This window comes from Polyodon spathula, chromosome 21 (assembly GCF_017654505.1).
Source record: "Polyodon spathula isolate WHYD16114869_AA chromosome 21, ASM1765450v1, whole genome shotgun sequence".
Lineage (NCBI taxonomy): Eukaryota > Metazoa > Chordata > Actinopteri > Acipenseriformes > Polyodontidae > Polyodon > Polyodon spathula.
In genome coordinates this window covers 26,379,444-26,401,362 of record NC_054554.1, presented here as the reverse complement: position 1 = coordinate 26,401,362, position 21,919 = coordinate 26,379,444, and the positions used below count along the sequence as shown (strand labels likewise).

Genomic DNA, 21,919 nt, shown 5'->3' with positions numbered 1-21,919 from the left:
ACTAATAAAATACATATATTAAATTGTAAAAGAAATGTGCATTGTGTATTTCTTTGTGGGATATATTCTTCTTCACCTCAAATCGATGTAATAAAAGCTGACTTAATCTGACTTCCCTTTCTATGCTTAGGTCCTTGGAAATCTGTCCATATTGACGATCTCAGGAGATCGAAGGACATCGTTTCTGATATCACTGCTTTAAGGAACCTCACTATCAGCCAACTGTTTGAAGAAAAAGCTGAGCAACCTGAAGGTAAGAAAGAGGCATGCATATATATAATTACTCCTGGGAATTAAGTTGCTGTGAGTTTGAGTTTAAATAGTAAGGTAGTGCTGTTCTCCATGATCTATTGGTTTGAAAGAAGCATTAATTTAAGTATTTGTTTTCGTTGCAGCAATGGAGATAGACGTCAAGACTTCTGAAATGACAGAGCCCCCAGAAAATGAAGAAAACAATGTAGGTTTTGGCATTGGACATGACTTTTGTAGCTACAGCACTGTTTATGTACATTGTAAGGCATCTGTATGTTACAGTGCATATAATGAGACGGATTGTCTAACTGATTTTAAACTGGTTTGTCCCCTTAAGACAAGGAAGTGATTAATTATAATTCTGGAAGGACTGGTTAATTGGCTTACCACGTGTTTTATGCAAGAATATTGTTATTTTCTTTTTAGCTTGTCATGTTAGCATCATAATATAGGTCCAAAAGTTTTACTGCCTGTAATAAGTGTGTGCATTCAAAGTACAACTTGATGTAACTGCTGTGGGTGTTACACCCTTCTGGGTCAGATGATGTATTTACATTTCATCTGTAACTTTCAGGACTCTGAAAACATACTGGACACAACCTCGCTGGTTAGAAGCTGTGTGCAAAGCGCTGTTGGGATGCTGAGGGACCAATACGAAGGGACTAATCGCAGCACCAAGAGAGTGGAGATACTGCTGACACTGCTAGCAGAAGACGAGGAACTGAACGGTACGTTGCTGAGATTCTTATTGATAATGAACGTGGGTGAACAAATAACTCCTAGGGGGAAAAACACCAGCAAGATTAATAGTATAGATTTAGGGTGACCAGTATTGAGATCTCCTGCTGTTTAGATCATTAGAATGGAACCTACTGTCTTTTCGTAGCATTTCCTTATTATTGGTTAGAGTTAGGTAGTCGTTTTATTTAGGTCTTTTTTTAAACTTCAACAGGTGCCTTTTTGAAAACCATGAAGAGAAGACTGTACACCCTGCTGGCGAGACATGATGAGAACTCTCTGTCAGCCAAGAACTGGGTTTTCAAGGAAGCAACAAACATTGATGCCCTGCAGGAAGGAGGGACGTTCAGGTAAGCCCTCAAAATTATAAAAAGACATGCACGTTTATGTGATGTTCAGCAAACCCCTGTAATGAACTATTAAGGCATTTACTGAGACTGTAACAGCATTTTAGACCCAACGCCATTGTACTACTAATCTAGATATGGCACTTTTAAGGAATGTGTATTATAAATGTTCTAGACTGTTTCAATAACAGTAGTATAGGAAAGTGTCATGGATAGCAAGTGTTATCTAGTTATAAAAATTAGATTTTGGGGGAAAAAAAAAAATACTCTCGAGATATGGCTCTGTGAATAGGATTCCCATTTTAATGTGATTTAATTGATTAGTCAATCACACACTGTGATGTATTGTTTCAAGGGTGCTGATTGTGTTGATCATGCTGTCCTCTGCAGACACACCCTGTGGAAGCGAGTCCAGGCTGTGGTCATTCCCTGCCTGGCCCAGGTGATCTCTCTCATAGACAGGGATTGTAACCTTGACCTTCTGATGGATAGCAATTCAGATCAACTTGTGAAAAAACTCTGGATGGACATTTTTGGTGATGTAAAGCTGCTAGATATACCCTATGCAAGAGTTGACAAGAAGTAAGCATTTACTGTTTGTATACTCTTTACCACCCCGATACAGTGCTGATATAGAAATGCACACTCTTAATTAATTCCAGCCTGTTATTAGCAAGAATTACATATACTAATGCAATGGGAAGCAAATGTGTTATATTGAGTTCTTAACGAGATAGCATTAAACAATAAAATGTAATACCAGGGACATTCTCAGTACAGTATCTCTATTAAAACATAATACCACTAGTATGATGCACACATTGATATATACTATGATGCTTTTTTTCCTGAGGTTTTGATGTATTGCTTATCATTCTTGATTTTTACAGTTCTGAGTCCAAGACTATTCTTGTCCAAAACTACATGAAACTGGATATGGGGGTTTGCAGTACCATGCCTTTCAGCTGGAGGATTAAGGATTACCTAGAAGACCTCTGGGTTCATGCTCTGCAACAAGAAGGTAAAACATGATTCATTTACAGTGTCTTTTGGTTTTGCTGATATAAATGTGTCCATGTTGCAGGATTTAGTTGTGCTTTTGAGTCTCTACTGTATTTCTTTCAAAGCTTATGCATTGCCAGGGAAGGGTACATACTTCTGCTAGGAATTGATGTATCTTCCTTCGTGGTTTGATCAGCAAGTCTGTCTCTTCACTCTAGGACACACTGACAAGCAGTTTGAAGAGTTTTTCAGTAAAACTCCGCTCGGACGTTATATATTGCAAGCAAATGAAGAAATGAAGAACGAATTTTGCCACCGATATCTGCAAGACTTTCTGCTGATGACAATGAACGTCTCCTCTCAAGTGGAGTTGGAGGTGAATTTTCATTTTGTCTGCTCTTCTTTTTTTTTTTTTTTTTTTTTTAAGTATTATTTATTGATTTTTATTTTAGATCAAGGTTTTGGGGGAAAGAAAATCATCTATAAAACTATTTTTAATGTAGTGCTTTTAGACGATGAAGCTGTTTGACGCTCCCTGTTAATTTGTAGATTATGGACTGGAAGAGGAAAAATTGTTGGGAAAACTGCAACTTGTCTTTATTCACCTTTTCCATAGTTTCTACACAAAGCACTGACATCCTGTGTACATGAGCTAAGAATCAGCTTAGGCATCTTGGAGGAGGTGCCCTCACTACCCTGGGTCCATTCAGCTTATCATCAATTCAAGAAGCGTCTGCAGAACTTATCAAGAATGATCACTATTTATCCAGAAGTGGCAGCACTGCTCAAACAAAGTAATGGAGGGGAAGGATTCAAAATGGTAAGCATATCATCTCTGAAAAATACTGTACCAGAAAGCCACAACATTTTTTTTGGTAGTACAACTGAAGCATCATTTTCCATGTCCATCTTTTAACTAGTGTCATATAATGCTTGTCACTAGATTTGGGTCAGTCCTAGGTAAACCCAATCAGGGCATTAGGCCTCTCCTTGGCTATTTTAGTCCCTGCATTTATATAGAAGAAGAATGTAATCTGAAAAAACAGAATATAATTATTTTTGTTTTTTTTACCTAGGATATAGACATCTATGCTGCTGCTGCCTGCATTGAGTTGCTGGAGCCCCATAATTTGAAGTCCAATGAGTCTTGTCAAGCTTGGCTGCGGCAGGTTAAGAGTCTTCAGATTCCAGTTGAGCTAGTCTGCTCTGAGGAGTATGCCCAGCTGTATGGGGACCGTTGCCACGCTCTGGTCAGTTTTGTCAGGTGAGTACTAGAGGTCTTAATAATGTATGACATACAGAACAAGCTTGGCAGGTACAAAGGATCAGAGGATACACCTTTTAAAATGGTGTTTTGCCAGCGCACCCGTGAAAATACAATTGAAACAAAACAGAAATTGATTTGATATTTAAAAAAAAAAGAAAAAAAAAAATGATGTGTGTTTTTATATGTTTTTGGAATGGACATAACATGCATTCAGGTTTTTAAATTGTCAGCTGCCTGCTTCTCTACAATTTGTATGATAAATTTTATTTGATTAATTTTAGATCTGGGTGGAATCGTATCTTTTCGCTGTCCTTGTTTGTGGAACATGTGTTGCTGGGAATCGAGACTGTAAGCAAGGGGTTGGCGGAGCTGGTAGAGGAACACACTCTCAAGTTAGGAAAGGTAACTTCTGTTTTTGCCATGCTAGTCTGCCTTTACTGTATCCAGCAAAGCTGGCTTTAGAAAAAAATACACATTTGTGTGGTATAAAATGTACTGTTGCATTATTATTTGTTGAGATAGCCATCGTGGTATGTTTCTCCAGATTCTGAGACTCCAGATGTTTTTTATTAAAATGCAGAAGTAGCATAGTATTAAGAATAATACATAATGTATTGCTATATCATTAATTGTGGAGTTTGGTTTCACTTCTAAGAGTGCCTGTGCTTGTACTATATGTGACATTTTCTCTTTCTATAGTGCCTCCAGGAAAACTCTGATTTAAAATCCGACAAACCTTTTGTAGCTGTGATTGACATACTTAAATGTTGCAAAGAAAAAGCAAGTCAAAGGTTTTTCAGGTAATTATTTCTGATGGTTAAGATTTACACCCAAGCTAGCTTAATCACCCAAGATGCACTGTATGGAGAACATTATGAAGCAAGTTGGTAACAATTATGTTGCATTAGATTATTAACTTTAGTGATGAACTGTTATGAGACTTGGAAGAGTCAGTTGCTGTGAGTTGGTTGGAGACAATGCAACGCATGTAAATTCCATGTAGAATTTATTTTCGTACTAGTAATCTGTTTTCTTATGGCGCAGGTACGGTCAGCAGCCATGTCCTGTATGTCTGGAGGATCCTCGTGATCCAGTGCTCCTGCCATGTGAACACATCTATTGCAAGCCCTGTATTGGGCAGTGGTTTGGTCCTGCACAGATGTACTGTCCAGTTTGTAAAGCAGCTATCCAAGATGACTTTGAAGTGAAAGTTTCAGAAGAAATCAGGTATGCATAGGCTTTTGCAGTGCTAATCTGTTTACAGTCTTTGACAGCAAGTGGAGCACTCTGCCAACCTGATGTTGTTGTTGTTAATATTAATTAGTCATTTAGCAGACACTTTTATCCAAAGAATCTTACAGAGTCTATGGTGTGAACAATGCATCAACAACTGCTGCTGCAGAGTTTCTTACAATAGGACCTCGGTTTTACATCTCATCCGATGGACCGAGCACAAGGAGGTTAAGTGACTTGCTCAGGGTCACACGGTGAGTCAGTGGCTAAACTGGGATTTGAACTGAGATCCTCCTGGTAGCAAGCCCCTTTTAACCACTGGACCACCAAGCTCCTGTATTATACCGTTGGTGCTTGTTGATTTTATAGAACTTTCTAATTACATATATTTTGAAACCTATATTAAAATGTTATTTAATTGATTTTAGAAGTTTCTGTGTTACTGAAACATGCTTTTCTTGATGCTTTTCAGGGAGGCGGTGCAGTTGAATGCCCTTTTCCGAAACAGATGCAATGCTTTTTTCATTGATGTGGTTTCCACTGTGTGCTTTAAGGACAATTCTCCTCCTACAGAGAGCATCATCCATCACCTTCTCTCTCTCTTACTGGTTACCAATGATACAATTCCACTTGTTAACAAAGGTGAGTTTTACTGTATTAAAGGAAGTTTTGACAATATTTAAAAAAAGACTGAAAATGTTTTAAATTTAACCTTTTTGTTTTTCTTTTTAAAGATCGCAAGTTCCACACCAAAGCGCTTTCTCCATTTGATGACTCTATAGATAAAACTCCAGTCGTCCGATCAGTTGTGCTCAAACTGCTCTTAAAATACAGGTAAGGGACAGGTGACTTTAAAACCAGTAATTCACCTGCCTAGTGATCCAAAAACTGACAAGAAAATCACTCCCTGCGTCTCCTATTAATCGCGTGGACATGATTCTCGGTGTTTCTAGCTTTTTCTTTCTTTCTTTTACTGTAAAGTATTACTATATTGATTTATAGGCTAGCAAAAAAAAAAGAGTTTAAATAGATACAGTATGTGTTAATAATTTGCTTTGCTGTTTTCTTTTGTTGTTTTAGCTTTGAAAGAGTTAAAAAGTATCTGCAGAAACACCTTTCATCTGTTGAAAGAAGTATACTTCTGGAAGACGAGGATAAGACTGAACTCTATGCCCTCTTCATAAACTGTTTAAAGGTAGGCTGTTACTTGCACTCTTTTTATGTACAACTAGTGTCACAAAAAAAAAAAATAGTTTTACTGTATCCTTCCAGCACCTGCCAGCATGTTCACTTACAAACCTAATAAATATTAATCAAAATGTTTTTCAGTTTTTGTTCAGCTTGACTGACTGTCCTGGGTTTTGTTCTCATTGTTGTACTGCAGTAATTAACATGTGTAAGTCTGGGACATCCAGATATACATATAATAATTTTCTTGTTTTATTATATGTAAAGTATATTTTGTAAATAACAGCAGATTACTTGTAACATCCATTATTAAGCTGGCAAAAGACAGCTTGGTGACTTGTTATTGTTCGTTTATTTTTACGTAGGACTCCATGTATGAGAATGCTCAGTGCTTTACAGTCGCAGGACAGCAAACGCTGTTGGAACAGGAAAGTCATTTCTTAAGACACGGCATTGGAAATAAAAGCTCCAGTGTTTCAGTGGAATACCTTCAGGAGATAGCGAGGATTCAGCGCTCTCTTGACATGGCTGCGAACTTTCTGGTTGAACCTGGCAATTCAGGTACTGTGACTTTAGTTTCAAAATAAAATTTCGATCGAGTCAATGACAGTCTTTTTGATTCTAGTCCCCATGCTCGATGGATATATTTCAGGAGGCAAGTATAAAGTAAGAAGAGATTGTGGAAATGTAATTATATCTGAAGTTAAATTTTTTATTTTTTTTTAAATTCAAACCTTTTATAAGCTTTCATAAAACAGTATACAGATGACTTTGTCGCCAATTACTTAGACTTGGTTAAGATTGAGGTTCAGACAAGTGGGCATGTTGGTGTCACTCTGTTTTCCAGCTTGTGATTTATATTTTTTGTTCTTCTTTAGGGACACAACTGCAGATACCTGTAAGCCAGCACATGTCAGAGTTCCTGAAAAGTGTTAAACAGTTGTGTGAAGGAAGCGGCAATGACTGGTATCGGATTTACCTGGCTCGGAAAATCTGCCGTCAGCAAGGCATGGAGTTCGTACAGCAGCTGTTAAATAGTATGCACTTCAGATGGATATTCCCTGTTGAAATTGTTCAGCAACAGGTAACGATTCAACCCAGTCCACCAAGCTGTCTTGCACTGCTGAGGGAGTTCCTTATAACTGCATGCAATTGAATCCGCAATTGCCAGATAATTCTACTTTTTCATTTTTTCAAAAAGTGGCCTGGAAAATGGTTCAAACTGTCAGAAACCAGCATTTAAAAGACCAGCTAGAGTTGGTAATGCTTTTGAACTCTCCTTTTATCATTTTAACTTGTGATGGAAGCCCTTAGCAAAACATAAGTTAAGCGCCCAGGCTTGTTGTTTGCTCTCAAGAATATAAAATTAAACCTATTAAAAAATGTACTCTTCTCTTTATTTTCCCTCCTGTAGCATGACCAGCCAGGCCAGATGGATCGGTACCTGGTATGTGGTGATGTTTACAGAACTTTCCGTGATGCAGTTGGAAAGGCAATGATCGAGTGTAAAACAGAGGGCATAGCAGAGGCACACACGGTAACAGAATTGAGGCATTTCTTACATACTGTAAACTGTTCACTCAAGCAGCATGATCTCTAAGATTAAAATCAATGTTCAGTGAGTTCCAGTAAATAACCCATCAGACCCTTGCAATGTTTCATAATGATGAAACTGCATTAGTGACTCTGTTTCCCAGAAAGTTGCACAGTGTGAGTTATCACTGCTGTAAGTTAAGCTGTAGCTCTGTTTTTGATGTTCTTCAGAACTGCAACCATCCAGCAGATAATCAAGCTATGTACCTGGTCCTGGCTCTGTTCCGAGAGGTGACCATGCTTTACGGATCAGCAAACCAACTCATCCACCCAAAACCTGCGGTGAGTGTAATTGAGCTGTCGATGGACATTTTTATAAGTTGCATGAAGCCTTTGATCTATCTTTTTGTTTGCATTTTTAATGTTGTTTTTTTTTTTTTTTTTTTTTTTCAGCAATGTGGGACACTAATTGAGTTTATCAATAATTCGAATATACTTGGCACTCAAGAGCAAAAGCACTTGGCTGACTCCTTGGTCAGAAATAGTCTTGAAACCCTTGCTATCCGCCCTGGTTGCCCGGGCCCATTGCAGACGATAATAGAACTGACCGTTCACACTGCTGCTGTACTTTTGTGTGGAAAGGATGGCATTCTGGCCCCATTGAAACAGCTGGCCTTTGCTCCAGCAAACATGCAGGTTGGAACTTTTATCTTAAACTAACTATACAATCTGGAGCACATCTCGTGTCTATGTGAACTGGTGTCTAGTTTGAAGGCATTGTGATATTCTTTTTATCTGTAAACATTTTGGAATTGCTTGAGCTAATAACCCTGGTATGTGGAGTTATGTCAACATTTACCATGTTGCAGTGTTTGTTTTGATTTCTTTCAACTGCTGTATCTTTACAAAACACATTGTCAAAATACTTGTTGGAATGTTGGTCTAACTGTATTAGCAAGTACTTTGTACTACAATTTCCTATGCAGTAATACCCCATACAATCATTTGGTGTGTATACCGATCACCCAGGAATGACCTATACTGTGTATTTTCAAATGATTGGAATAATTAGTGACTTGAGAGACTGTAGACAAATTAAAGCTTTTTTGTTCTGCGTAGTATTTTTATATTTTATTACTGTTTTCTTCATAGAATGCCTTCTTGCCAACAATGCCTGAGGATATGATGGCAGTAGCCCAGCAAGTATTGGGGCAAGTGCATTGGTATGGTAAGTGCAGTTCAGTTCCTTAACTGAAAAGTGATTTTTAAATACGATGTACTGTGTCCTATATAAAGTGAACCAGGTGTGAGCTTTTTACATTTAAATATTGATGCATTTCATTTATAGCATGTTTGTTTATATTCCCACACAGTGTGTCCAAATGGTCATCCATGTGCTGTTGGCGAGGTAAATAATAAAGTAATAATAATAATGTTAATAACTAAACTGCACTGCTTTCTAAAATTTTTATGGACACTGTTGCTGTTGATTGTTTGCAGTGTGGACAGCCTATGGAGAGAAGAAAGTGCATTGACTGTGGTGCTGAAATGGGAGGAGAAAACCATGTTCCTGTTCAAGGATTTAAACAAATGGAAGTAAAGTAAGTAAAAAGACTAAAGGGCCATGTAGTTTCTTAAATATATAGATATATATATATATATACTTATATATATATATATATTATATAAAATAATGTCCCTCCAGATTCCCCGATCCTGAGATATATATAAAATATATATATAGATATCCTAATATATGTCCCTCCACTATCCCGCGATCGCGGGGAAAAATCGTGGACTTTGCTCTGTCTCGCAGAATTTTCAATTTTTTGCAAAAAAATTAAACCCCAAAACTCAAACATTTGCTCCCTACTATCACTGTACATGTCACTAGAGTGCATACACGCTATCTGTACAATGAGACATATGGCAGGTTTTCAGTGTGAGCTTTAGGTCAACCATGGAGAGATTCCTAAGGCCATCGGTGAGCTCCGGAAACAAATCTAAATTAGCACCAAATATAACGGCAAAAGAAAGGGCACAAATGCAAAATGCAAGTCCAGTATTTCCAATAACTCACTATCATAGCTTCTGTTATTATTATTATTATTATTATTATTATTATTTTGCAAAAGGATTTCATAGTTTAGTTGCAAGTGAAGTGTTGTTCTATTCCTCCTATGTGAAAGGTCAGAGAAAAACAATTAGGACCTTGCTTGTACTCACTATGCTGCAGGTCCTTGAAAAATCTGGTAAACATTTTGTTCTGGGTTTTTTTGTCTTTCAGATTTTTGTGTGTGTGTGGTACTACTGTACCTGCACATTGCTGCGTCACTCGTGTTAGTTCATGCTCGACTTTAATAAAGAGAGGTCTTGTCTCCACAGAGGGGATCGAACCCAAAGTGGCCACGTTCTGGGAGACCCGCAGAAGAGAGACAGTGCAGCGAGGCTGGATACCAGGGACATTTCCTCTGTGCCTTTCATACTCATTCGATTCCTCACTCACATGGCTATGCTACTGGGAGCTGCACAGGATCCACAGGTAAAGCGCTGCATACCAATAGCTTACTTTTGACATAGAGATAGAGCAGGCATGTTTTAAAAGAATTAAAGTCTACTTACTGCCACTGTTTGATAATTGCTGATAATGTGTACCAAAGTTATGCAAGTCTGATAGTGCATGGTCCTTTATGTATTTCTGGAAGTAAAACACATGCAAGGTTTATCACATTTTAACAATTTAAGCAGAATTATTTAGATTCATCAAGTTTGCTTTAGATGCATTTGAGTCCCCCCCCCCCCACCCAGTCTTTTAAGCTGTTTTTCTTATTTTGTTTACATGAACATAGAGGACTGGAGTAAAACTTTTTTTTTTCCATATTTATATGTAAAGTCCATAGCTAAAATAATAAAGCCAGTGGTCCCAAACCCAGCGGAGTTTCTCTTGGCCCATTTGATGAAGGACCTGGACCAGCTGATAAGGTCCCTGGGGAAAGGAATGGATGACACAGCCAACACTGTCCATCTGATGCTCTGCAGCCTTATGGAACAGCACCAGATTCAGTGTAAGTGGAATTGGGGAAAGAGATAAGCAAGACATTGAGGACCTGTTTTGTTTTCAGAGGGAAGTGGTCTCTTTTTCCATTTCCTTGTGGTAGAATCTAACAGCATCCTTGTTTTTCAGGGCCTGTGTGTTATGATGCTACTCTGTCAACTAAAGAGAAAAGAAATGGCTGGGAGACTGCTATTGCTTCCAGTGTTATCACACCTGAACTCAAGGTAAGAATGGATTTCAACTGCGTTTTAATATTAACAAGAAGAGTTCTGTAGGCTGACTTTGACAGTTCTCAAGCACCAACCTTCCTTCATGCATTATGTTCTATTTCGTTGTAACATTTTAGCTTGGAACTAAATCCCCCCCTGCTTTTTTTTAAACAAAACCAGAAATTAGAACGCCAGCTGAAAGAAGTAAACGAACAAATCCAGAATGATAAGCGGATCGCCTCCAGCCCGGTTGTGAAGATCCTGTATGGAAACCCTGAGACGTTCCTGGCCAGTCTGCCGCACAGTGCGGTCCACTGCTCTGCCATCTGGAGCTGCAGGGACAGGATTTCTGTCCAGCACTTGGCTCACATTGTTGAACAGAATGACGGCAAAGACACTCTGCCTGTTTTATGGAAGTTTTTGCAAAAGGTATTTTAGACTGACTTCTGTAGCTCTTTGTAACATAGCCTGTGCATTTCTTAACCATTACATGTGAAACCGTGTGCATCAGGGGAAAGTGCATATATCATGTAGTGGTATAGTCTGAAGCAGTGATCTCAACATGCATTTCATTCGATTCCAGGTCATTCATTATAAAATGTAAGCAGTCCTGAGCCTCATTCTAGTTGTTTAATTGAACTACATGTTGAATTAAGTAATTAAGCACCTGGTTATAACAAAGTGCTGGATAGAACTTGACTCGGCCACGACCACTGACTTAAAGAATGTATCCCTTCATGGATCAGTGACCCATTATTGGTTATGAATGTCATGCAGAACTAGTTTTGCCTTTTCGTTCATTATCGGTTCCTGACCCTATTATGATTCTCTTGGCACTAGTCTCATATAAACAGCATTACATTGTTTGTTTGCTCTCTTTGCTTATAGGAAGCTGAGCTGAGGATGGTCAAGTTTCTACCAGATCTGCTTGATCTGCAAAGAGATTTGGTTAAGAAATTCCAGAATGTGACTGACCTGATGCATGGCTCAATTAGGGACTTTATTCAAAGTCAACAAGCAGGTAATTAATTTACAAAATATGCATGATGCTGATATTCTGTACATTAAATCCCCTTCGCTCTGAAAGCAACATTTCTGTCATACCGTAAAGAACCATTCCTTCAGAACTTCTGGATATTTGATGTCATTTATATTATATTCCTTAGTCCTTGTATCCCTTTAAAGAGATTATGCGATTTGTTACTTTTTTTTGCGCTAGTACAGAGGATGCTTCATTTTATGTCCTAGCACTAACAAAACATAAATGAACAGTGTATGATTTTGTAAACCAAACTTTCTGCTAAATAATTTCTCAACCTGTCCTGTTTTCATTTAGCATCATTAAGAGCATGGTATGAGAAGAGAATTCAGATCTTTCTGGCGTTATGGAATCAGCTGAGAACTTCACTGGCTACGAATGGTAAAATAACTTTTTTTCATGCTTCTGCTTGTTCTGCAAAAAAAAAAAAAAAAAAAAAAAAAAAAAAAAAAGATAATTTATTGACACCATAAAAGTGAAATTATATCAATTATATAGCATTGTGAACTAGTGGAATGGTGTCCAAGGTTCATTGTCCGGGTAGTTGATATTGCATGTAATAAAAAAAATCTGTTCCCTCCCTCGTCCGTAGGTGAAATTAAGATCCCTGAAGAGTACTGCAGCAGAGACCTAAAATTGGACAGTGAGTTCCCTGTGCTTCTCCCGGGACGCCAGGGCCTCGGTCTGTGCTCCACTGCCCTGGTGAGCTACCTCATTGCGCTCCACAATGACCTGGTCTACACTGTGGAGAAATTCACTGAAGAAACGAAAGGGTTGGTTTTTATTTTTGTTCTTTTCATTTCTTTGTTTGTTTAATATTTAGCAGGCTAACCTTTTTAGTTTTGCAAAACCTGGATTGTTTTTATTGTTTACTGAATTTTAAACCTAAGTAATAATAAGATTAAAGTACCAAACAGTAATAACTGCAGCACTGCATGAAATGCAAACAAAATAAAAATAATGTTTTTATCAGTCGTTTTGTTTTGTTAGCTGGTATTTATTAAAAGCAGTCGTCAATAGCAGAACCGTAATACACATTACATCCAAGTGCATGTATGTCCTTCTCTCAACAGGTACACTGTGAGCCCAGCAGATCTGAGCGACCTTCACGTCATAAAGTACGAGGTGGAGAGAGACCTGATGCCCCTGGTTTTATCAAACTGCCAGTACAGCATGGAACATGGACAGGAGACGCTGCCAGAGTTCGATCTGCAGAAAATCCAGCAGCAAGTAACAAACCGGTTCTTGCGGGGCAAACCTCTCATTACCTTCACTGTGAGTCTAGCAGCTTGTGTGCAGTATGCTTCCATTACTATTGTGAATCATCTAGCTGGCTTTCTAATACTGTGGCACAGTGGGTCCAGCATAGAAATCAGACTCCCATTGCAGAGCAGTTTGGTCCTTTACAGGCTTTCGTTAATTAGTAACACAGACTACACTTCACTACACTACACTAAAGTCATTAACTTGGGTGTACACCCCAGGTGTCGCATGTGTTTTCTCTGGTAAGTAAATGCCTTTGGAAGACCTTTTATTGGAATTTGGGTCATTTGTATATATATTACTATATTATATATATATATATATATATATATATATATATATATATATATATATATATATATATATATGTATATGTATATATCTATATAAATATATATATATAATATATATATATATATATACCAAAAATTATAAAAACTACTCAAGCTTTTAGTATGCTTGTTTTGTATTTAGACGCTGAGGAAATCAAATAACTGAGATTACATTTTCATTTGAAAATTCTGGCAATAGATTAATGAGGGGGTTTACACAGGTCGTCTTAGTCCTGCATTTTGCTTTTCTGTTTTATTGTATTAGATTAATGTTCTATAGTTTCTAAATGTTTAAGTAAAACACGTAACCATTTCAGGGAATACCGACACTGCTCAACAGACAAGACCGAAATTACGAAAACATATTTAAGGACGTGAAAGCAAAACTTGTGCAGGTAAGTGGAGAGATATCTGTAACTCCCTGAAAGGAGGAGGAACAGGAGCCCTTTTCAATTTGACTGTTTACGTTCTTTTAGGATTCGCTCCCGAATGTAGTAATGAACGCCCTGAGCGGGGAGTTTCAGTCGTACAGTGACGTGTGTGAGGCTCTATCGGTGGTCGAAGTGACGCTGGGATTCCTTGCGAAGACTGGGGGGGAGGCTGAGATGCAGCTGGTGAAGTACGTGCAAGACATCCTGCAGATGGGAGATCAGACTTCTGAACACATACTAAAGGTACTGGAAACATTCTGCTGTGGGGTGAACCATTCTACTGCACCTTACAGGGAGATGTTGTAGGGGGATAGAAGCTACCAACACACAAAGTCAGGGGGGGGCTGTAGTTAAGTTGAAAAAAATGTCCAAAACCAAATTGCGATTTGCGGAAAACACATTTGTCAATGCTTGTTGCTTTATATAATCTAATGCGTTCATTCAGTAAGCTTTACAATTTCTCTCTATTGATCTCCTTTTAATTTTGCAGGCGTTAAGCAGATGTAACCTGAAGCACGTCATTGCTCTGTGGCAGTATCTAACTGCAAGGAAATCGGAGTGTATGATTCATCTCAAGCGGGTAGGGAAACGATTCAAGTCCTGTGCATGAGAGAGATATTGTTATTTTGGTAAAAAGTATAAGGGATATATGGGAAAAATCACTAGTAATTGAGTTTAATAATGTTTTAGTAATGTCTCTTTTGCAGCCACTGCACACTAAAATGCATGACATGCATGAATCTGCATCCTGAACATGTGTTTTTTTTTTTTTCAAAAAATATTAAAATTTAATATTTTGCCACTTGTTAGGACCCATTTGCAGGGATCTGCAAAGAGTATAAAAAAAACCTCAATGCCAATGAGCAGAGACTCCTGACTGGGTTCTTTGCGCAAGGGAATGTGGACACCTTCGTTCTGCTGATGCACGAATTCCTGCTTCTGAATCTGAAGAACGACCAAGCTGCTGATGTCTACAAACCTACCTGGAGGTAACGCAAGTGAAGCAAATCATTTCCCAGTCATCCCAAATAGTAATCCTTATACTTATCTGAGCTTTTGCACACTACAAGCCTTTTATAGTGACCAGTAAACCAGAAAACATGATCTAATTTTAGTATTGATTGGTTAAGAATAGTACCTTCAAATTTAGAAACTGTTGATGTTTTCTTTAATTCTCATCCTGAAATTTTGCTTTTTCTTCTCTTTTGCAGCCTGAAAGACACACTGATCCCCTACATAGAAAGAAAAGACCTTGATATCCCACCAGAACTGGACGAGTTTTTTCCTAACAAAATCTTACTGTCGCAGTGTGTCGAGTCCTGGAAATTTGCAGTCACCTATAAACAAGAGCGCGCGCAACGATAAACGCTTTACAGCAACGATAAACGCTTTACAGCAACGATAAACGCTTTACAGCAATGCACTCCTAACTTCACTTTAGACAACTTTTTACTGCTTGAAAAGGCAAACTTTGGAGAAATTATATTGTTAAACCGTACGTTAAATCTTGAAATTGAATCACAACATCCATTCATGCTGTGAAGAAATACAGCAGATGCATGTCCTGTAAATGTTTTAATTATTGATAAACATTTGATATTGCAGTGACAGCTGTCTCTGCTGCATAAAACTGCACAAAAAGAAAATGTTTATATTGGTACATATGTTCCATTGTGTTAGAAAAAGTATCTCAATGCACAATACATGTAGTTAATGCAATCAAGTAGTTGCAGAATGTTCCAAAGTTATAGATACAGTGTGTACAGTAATAAATGCATGTTGCACAAATAAAGAAACTATAAAGTGCAAATTAGAAAGTGCTTCCAAGCCTATAAATGCAGTTTTTGAAGAGATTTGTTGGACAGAAAGGGTATACTTACTGTGCCTTACACCCCTACTGTCACTATGTATGTCCCTGCACTCTGTGACCTTTTGTTCTGTTCAGGTCTGCTGCTTTGTATTATGCACATACTGTAGTTTATGTAGATGAAACTGCTCTTTTGAAATACTAGAGCTGTGTGGTCTGCTTCAGCCGTTAACTCTTTCATTGTATACATTCCATCACTGTTTACATTATAAAACCACTGATCATTGGTATTTAGAAATCAGTCCGATTTTGCAGGACTGTTCGCATGCTGTAGGGTAAGGGCCCAGACTCCTGACAGAGCCTCATGTTAAGGTGTGGCAGAATTTAGGATGTACCATAGGGGTTAAACTACTGACACCCAAACCAGCTAAAGAACATTGCACTAAACACAATGACATTCACCCACACTCCCTATACAGTTATCTTACTGTACATTTGCAGCACTGCCCCTTAAAAAAAAAAAAAAAAACTTGCACATAATTTATTACATTAGGATTATCATTTAACAATAAAATAGCTTTAGACAGTGAATGCAGCAGCACAGTACAGGACAGACAGACAGTTTGCTGACTTTGTAAAATCTGGCTGCAGTCTATCTAAGGCTGAATATTCCTACATTAGTTAAAAAAACAAACAAACAAAAAAAAGTAATTCTTTAAAGTCATGCAATTGTTAAAAGTTGTTAGTTGAAAAATAGTTAAAAACTATTTGATTATAATGAAAGACCTGTTTTACAGTGCGTACATAATCGTGATTTGCAGTGATTGCTGGAATAGCTTGAGGATCTAGATATCTTTAGCATTGTGATAAATTGATTAATCAATGTATCAGTAGTTTCCTTGGTGCTATAAGGACCAACCCTAAAATATGAATATAGAAAAGGCTTGCATTCATGCTTGTGTTTGTGACAAAGACACAGTTTAGGATTTCATTGATAAAGAAGGTGCCTTTGCTTGTTTCTAAACTTTTAAGTGTAGTGTAGCTACATCTAAGGGTCTGCTGCATCGTTTTTCTTGTGATTCATTTAAAATTGTTCACTTTTAAGTCTCTCTATTAAAAAATAAAAATCATAATTAAAGTAATTTTTGTTGTGTGTTGTTTTTTTTTTTTTTTTTGATTGTGAATAACTTCGAAAGGTCGGTAGAATTAAGTATTTACACATTTGCAAGATTTGCTTTGTGACTTGTTTAAATGTTGTTAAAAACTAAAAGTATTCTTTTAAATAACTCCCCTAAATAACCGCTGTAAATTATTCCATCATTTTACAGTTCTAGTCGAGATTTAAAGCCCATTAAGACCACTAGAGGGTGCTAAGCTTCCATGAAATGTAATAATTTTAACTCTTTCAGTCCATAGGCTATCGTTGTAAGAGACACACTTCAAAAATGGTAAAACACATTAGTAATTAACAATTATCTTAGAATATGGCTGTGTTTTAAGGGGGCTGCTTCCACATGTAAAGTAATAATTTACTGCTTAGTTTTAGACCGTTACACGGCTTTAGGTAGAACATGGAGATGTTTAGAGAAGTACTGTATAGCACCATAACATTTTGTTTTGTTTGTGTGTGTACAACAAATAAAAACAACAAATCTAACAAAGAGCTATATGTAAAAAACTAATACACAAAAAATGAGTGCAACATGACAAGAGTTAGACTGTTACAAAATAAGTTTGGGGGTGCTGGGGTTTTCCTCCCGGTTTATGGACTGACCCCACTTATTAACATTACAATAAAAACACAAAATCAGGTTTATACATTTTAGGATGCTGGTATTAGAACAGTAGAATATACCCATCTATATCTGAAAGAGCCAGAATAAGACCAAGAAGTACCATATTATTACATAACCTAATTTGGTTAGCATTGTGATACTGGTGTCATCAATATCAAATGAGTAATTAGTACCTTAGTAGTAGTCGTAGCTTTTTAAAAGAGGAGGCCTATGGACGTTGCCACCTAAGCGTGGAAAAGCCCAGTGTCTCTACTGAGGCAGGGTGGTCGACAGCAAGCAGGACAAAAGCAAACAAGCATGGAGCTGCAGCCAGATGTGGGGGAGTTCCGGTTCACTTGGTGTGCAGGGCACCTGATCTCTACTGAGACTCATAAAACAAGACAGGGAGAGGCACAGCCTTGCACTGTCATTTGGGAGTGGGGTGGAGAGGTGTGGAAAGCAAAGAATCTAGTTGCATATACATTGAGCCACCCCAGATACGTGATCGACTGTACAGCAATGGCAGAAACTTTTTTAAAAATGTAATTGCACAATTATTATATGATGATAGCCTTTGTAATGTTGCATCTTTCATTGAATCAGTGGCAAAAGGACACGTCAGTGGCAAAAGGACTGTTCCTGACATGGGGGCTTGAAGTGTGGTTTATTTTTCTGAATATCATACAGTAGACATGATATTACCCCCGTGCATCAATGGTTTATTTACCATTTTAAACATATGCTAATTAAGTCTCACAAACAGTACGTGGTGGTCTTCTGTACATCAGTCTGAAAGATCGACACTGTTGGTGCTGTTAACTGTGAATTATTGCAGTTGGCTCAATATGGATACCGGGCTTCAGGACATACATGCCGGGTAGTTATTTAAATGAAATGTTAAGCAATAAGCAAATTATTTTTAGCAGTGTTACAGAATAGTAAATTGCTACAATTGTTAACATTCAGAAAGTAGGTAAGTAGCGTCTTAGTCTCTTAAAGGCTGTGTTCAGGTTCTTTCCGAATTCAGGAGCTGTTCTACAGTTTCAGTTACCAGCCATCAATATACCACTTTGGATCAAGTTTTTCTGACGATCTCTGTCAGGGGACTTACTAATATAAGGAGACGTGAACATGTAAAAAAAAATAAAAATAAATGGAAGCTTGTTATTTTTTAATATTTCATTAAAAAATGTTAGCATGCAACTACCCATAAGTGTACTATGGTACCGTTCTATTGTATACAACAATAATTACTATAGTAATGCAGTAATATTTGGGCAGCAGGACTTTTGGGGGTACCTACAAGAAATTATAACAACAAAAATAAAATGCTCAGATGCATGTCTTTAAATAGCAAAGCACCAGCTTTAGTCTTTTTTTACTTACTTTTGTGTTCCAAATTCGCCACTCAGCTACTGCCACAGACTCACAGCCAGTACATGCATTGTTTACAGCACGACTCCATACACAACCTCCCACTCTCTCCCGCATCATTTAAAAACTCTCAGCCCCCCCCCCCCCCCCCCCTCCCCGGACTACTGGTACCCTATGTCCAATTTACCATACATACAGTATTATGGTATAAGAATTATTCTTATTTCTTCTGATGTTCTGCCATAACAGGTAAACAGAAACTTATTCTAAATATTTTTTAGTAAAAAGAACCAGACATACTATTAACTTACTTACCAATTTACTTACCACTTTTAATTTTGACAAATTTAACTGTTTCAATGGGAGCAACCAATGCTAAGACAGTAAGAGACTGTAAATAATAACAGCTGGTATATTTCCTTTCATTTTTAAAAATGAAAAAAAAAGCTTTTTCATGGTTGTTCCGTTCTAGTACAGACCCCATTTAAAATGTTTGAATATATGTATGAATATCTTTTAGTGCTTCCACTGTCCATTGTGTACTATGACAACCCAAAGCTGAAGCCTCTGTAGAAATCATTCATGTGCTTTTCCGAAATGCTGTATATTTCTGTCGGCTTTTGTACTGTCTGGTTTTTACTTTGTTGTGTGTGTGTGTGTGTGTGTGTGTGTGTGTGTGTGTGTGTGTGTGTGTGTGTGTGTCTGTGTGTGTCTGTGTGAAAACAACCCCAAAGGAACACAGCATGCTTTCTCTTATTGTTCTGTCGAGGTCTCATTTTAGAAGGATAAGACTATGGAACAGTATATAGTTTGGATATAAATAGGACCCAGAATTGAATGCTGGTTCATACAAAAGATTGTCCTGCTGCTACTTCCTGTTGCTGTGTGTCGCAGGTGTTTGGCTCCCATTCCCAATGCTGTCATGTAAAAAAAAGAAAAGGCCTCGCTGCCACCTTTAACCTCTCGGCATGGCAACAAGGAACCGGCCTCCCCCATCCCCGACTTCATGAGGCAATAAATTACCCCCACCCCCCAACCCCAGTGTCTGAAGCCAGCTAATCTTTGAAGGAATGTTTCCGGTATCCCAGGCACACCATATTATAATCTGTTTTATACTGAATTGGGGTGAAAATACATTTGATCTCTCCACTGGGGGTGAGGCTGAGAAAATTTATCAACAGCGATAACACAGTGTTTTTTTTTTTTTTTTTTTTGAGGGATTATTGTACTTTTGCCGTTAACTTTCCAGCATCACCAGAAGTTTATATTTATTTATATCTTTATTTAAAACTTTTCCACTTTATTTCCATGAAACTTGGAATTCTTTATATTTATGAATCCCTGCATCTATCTGTTTAACTCTACTTATACACCATGGTTGTATGTTTTACAGCACTGGATAATTGCCCTGGATTGCAAAAAAACATCTTTTCATGGTTTTCCTGCAATCCAGGTCGATTCCCTGGTGCTATAAAATGCAGTAAAAGCCCAGCTATGGCTTGTTCCTGGGGGTTATAGATTGAGAAACGTATCCCCTAACAGTGCAGTATAACATAGCATATGAATACTGCTGTGGTTGATTAGGTACCAGGGAGTAGTTGCAAACACCTAATCATTTTGTTGTTGTTGAACTGATCGAAAATCTGCATTATTTAATGTAATCAATGTGGGCTACTCCAGTTGGCCTATTCAGCACCATCATGATATTTAGCTCGCACCTGTGCCTGTTCTCTGTGAACTGTGTTGTGTCGGCTTGCATAGGATCCTCATTAAAGAGCAGCGAGCCCTGCACCTCTCTTTGTAGTGGAGGCTGGCTGTGATAGATCAGTTTCATCGAAGAGTTCGATGAGATTTAGAGAGAAGCCAGCAGGTCATTTGAATAACAGCAGCACACATCTGCATTGGTGTGTGTATGTGTGTGTGTGGCTATGGCAGTGTCCTGTAAACCCCAGGATTGTAAGACACTAGATCTACGAGGCATGGGGGTGGTGGGCATGTTGTTTCCTCCTCCAATTTAATCTTACTTTGAAATTGACCAAACCCAAGATTCACAATGGGCCACACATTGCAAAGCTCAGAATGCATTGCCGACACTGGCATTGAACCCAGGCTTTCAATGGCGATGACCGAGTAACACTCTGAGGCAGTCTAACGTCACACTGGTAGAAAGACCAGGACACACATTTTCCTTACATTAACATTTTGGGCCCAAGTGCGGCAGCAAAGGATTTTTTTTTTTTATAGAGAGGAATACAATTCTTTCAACAGTATAAACCTTGCAAAAAACTTTTCAATAACTGAACTGCTCCTTCTTGGAAAATTAAGTTTGAAGATACATACTCTTTCAATCTTTAGTAGTACTTAAGAAAAATGTAATTAAAAAAGTTACTATGCTTTTTGTGTTATAATAAAATTGTTTTAATGATTAAAACAAAGTTGTTTAATTTTTTCAAAAAATTTTTTACGACTCGTGCATCTGATACGCTTGTACTTCCAGTTGAAAGATGTCGAAACAATTGTTTACAGCTTTTCTTGCAACTGAGCATTATACAAGATCAATCCACATCTTTATATAGTACAAGTAGTTAATACACCAGCCCCTTTCCTTTAAATGACAAGTTTAATTAACTCAGAGCACTTGATCACAAATTTCTTTTCACTCCTACCACTGGCTCTAGTCCCAGAATATATTTTTTAGTGTCTCAGAATTATTATAAAGATCTGATGTCAGTCAATTAGATGGAACGACCTCACAGCTATAGTTTAGAAGTTTTATAATTAAATTGTCCTGACTGAAGTTTTGTTTGACATAACAATGTCAAATTGGTACATGTCTTTTTTGATATGTAGAGCAGTGTAGCTCCTGGCAGTTGTAGTCTATCACTGGGAGTGAACGATACCCTGTACCAAAGCTTTACAGAAGAATGTTCCCAAATCCCGAAAGGATGTCTGCGGATTTAGATGGATTTAGAATCCTTCCAAAATATAATTTTTAAAAGGTATTTCATTTAATCTGATTTTACTCTAAAGATCATAATAGCCACATAGGGCACTTTTAAACCTAGTTCACTTGA

The 21,919-nt window shown here is 37.7% G+C and overlaps 1 protein-coding gene across 1 annotated transcript in view; it reads left to right on the top strand.

Annotated features, from left to right (window-relative positions):
• The window catches only part of LOC121296086 (E3 ubiquitin-protein ligase rnf213-alpha-like), a 41,257-nt gene extending 24,884 nt beyond the window's left edge, over positions 1-16,373 (top strand). The window contains exons 33-68 of the mRNA XM_041221271.1: positions 131-253; positions 396-457; positions 827-980; positions 1,205-1,340; positions 1,728-1,919; positions 2,228-2,358; positions 2,558-2,715; positions 2,956-3,159; positions 3,416-3,603; positions 3,888-4,008; positions 4,306-4,406; positions 4,651-4,833; positions 5,312-5,481; positions 5,574-5,673; positions 5,920-6,034; positions 6,393-6,588; positions 6,906-7,111; positions 7,442-7,564; positions 7,792-7,902; positions 8,014-8,256; positions 8,713-8,788; positions 8,934-8,968; positions 9,061-9,161; positions 9,946-10,102; positions 10,454-10,625; positions 10,745-10,839; positions 11,005-11,253; positions 11,713-11,845; positions 12,161-12,244; positions 12,456-12,636; positions 12,937-13,138; positions 13,776-13,853; positions 13,935-14,132; positions 14,380-14,469; positions 14,700-14,878; positions 15,101-16,373. Coding sequence (XP_041077205.1) covers positions 131-253; positions 396-457; positions 827-980; positions 1,205-1,340; positions 1,728-1,919; positions 2,228-2,358; positions 2,558-2,715; positions 2,956-3,159; positions 3,416-3,603; positions 3,888-4,008; positions 4,306-4,406; positions 4,651-4,833; positions 5,312-5,481; positions 5,574-5,673; positions 5,920-6,034; positions 6,393-6,588; positions 6,906-7,111; positions 7,442-7,564; positions 7,792-7,902; positions 8,014-8,256; positions 8,713-8,788; positions 8,934-8,968; positions 9,061-9,161; positions 9,946-10,102; positions 10,454-10,625; positions 10,745-10,839; positions 11,005-11,253; positions 11,713-11,845; positions 12,161-12,244; positions 12,456-12,636; positions 12,937-13,138; positions 13,776-13,853; positions 13,935-14,132; positions 14,380-14,469; positions 14,700-14,878; positions 15,101-15,254 — 5,201 coding nt within the window. The 3' untranslated portion in view covers positions 15,255-16,373. The remainder of the gene's footprint in view (positions 1-130; positions 254-395; positions 458-826; positions 981-1,204; positions 1,341-1,727; positions 1,920-2,227; positions 2,359-2,557; positions 2,716-2,955; positions 3,160-3,415; positions 3,604-3,887; positions 4,009-4,305; positions 4,407-4,650; positions 4,834-5,311; positions 5,482-5,573; positions 5,674-5,919; positions 6,035-6,392; positions 6,589-6,905; positions 7,112-7,441; positions 7,565-7,791; positions 7,903-8,013; positions 8,257-8,712; positions 8,789-8,933; positions 8,969-9,060; positions 9,162-9,945; positions 10,103-10,453; positions 10,626-10,744; positions 10,840-11,004; positions 11,254-11,712; positions 11,846-12,160; positions 12,245-12,455; positions 12,637-12,936; positions 13,139-13,775; positions 13,854-13,934; positions 14,133-14,379; positions 14,470-14,699; positions 14,879-15,100) is intronic.
• Positions 16,374-21,919: the final 5,546 nt, after the last annotated feature.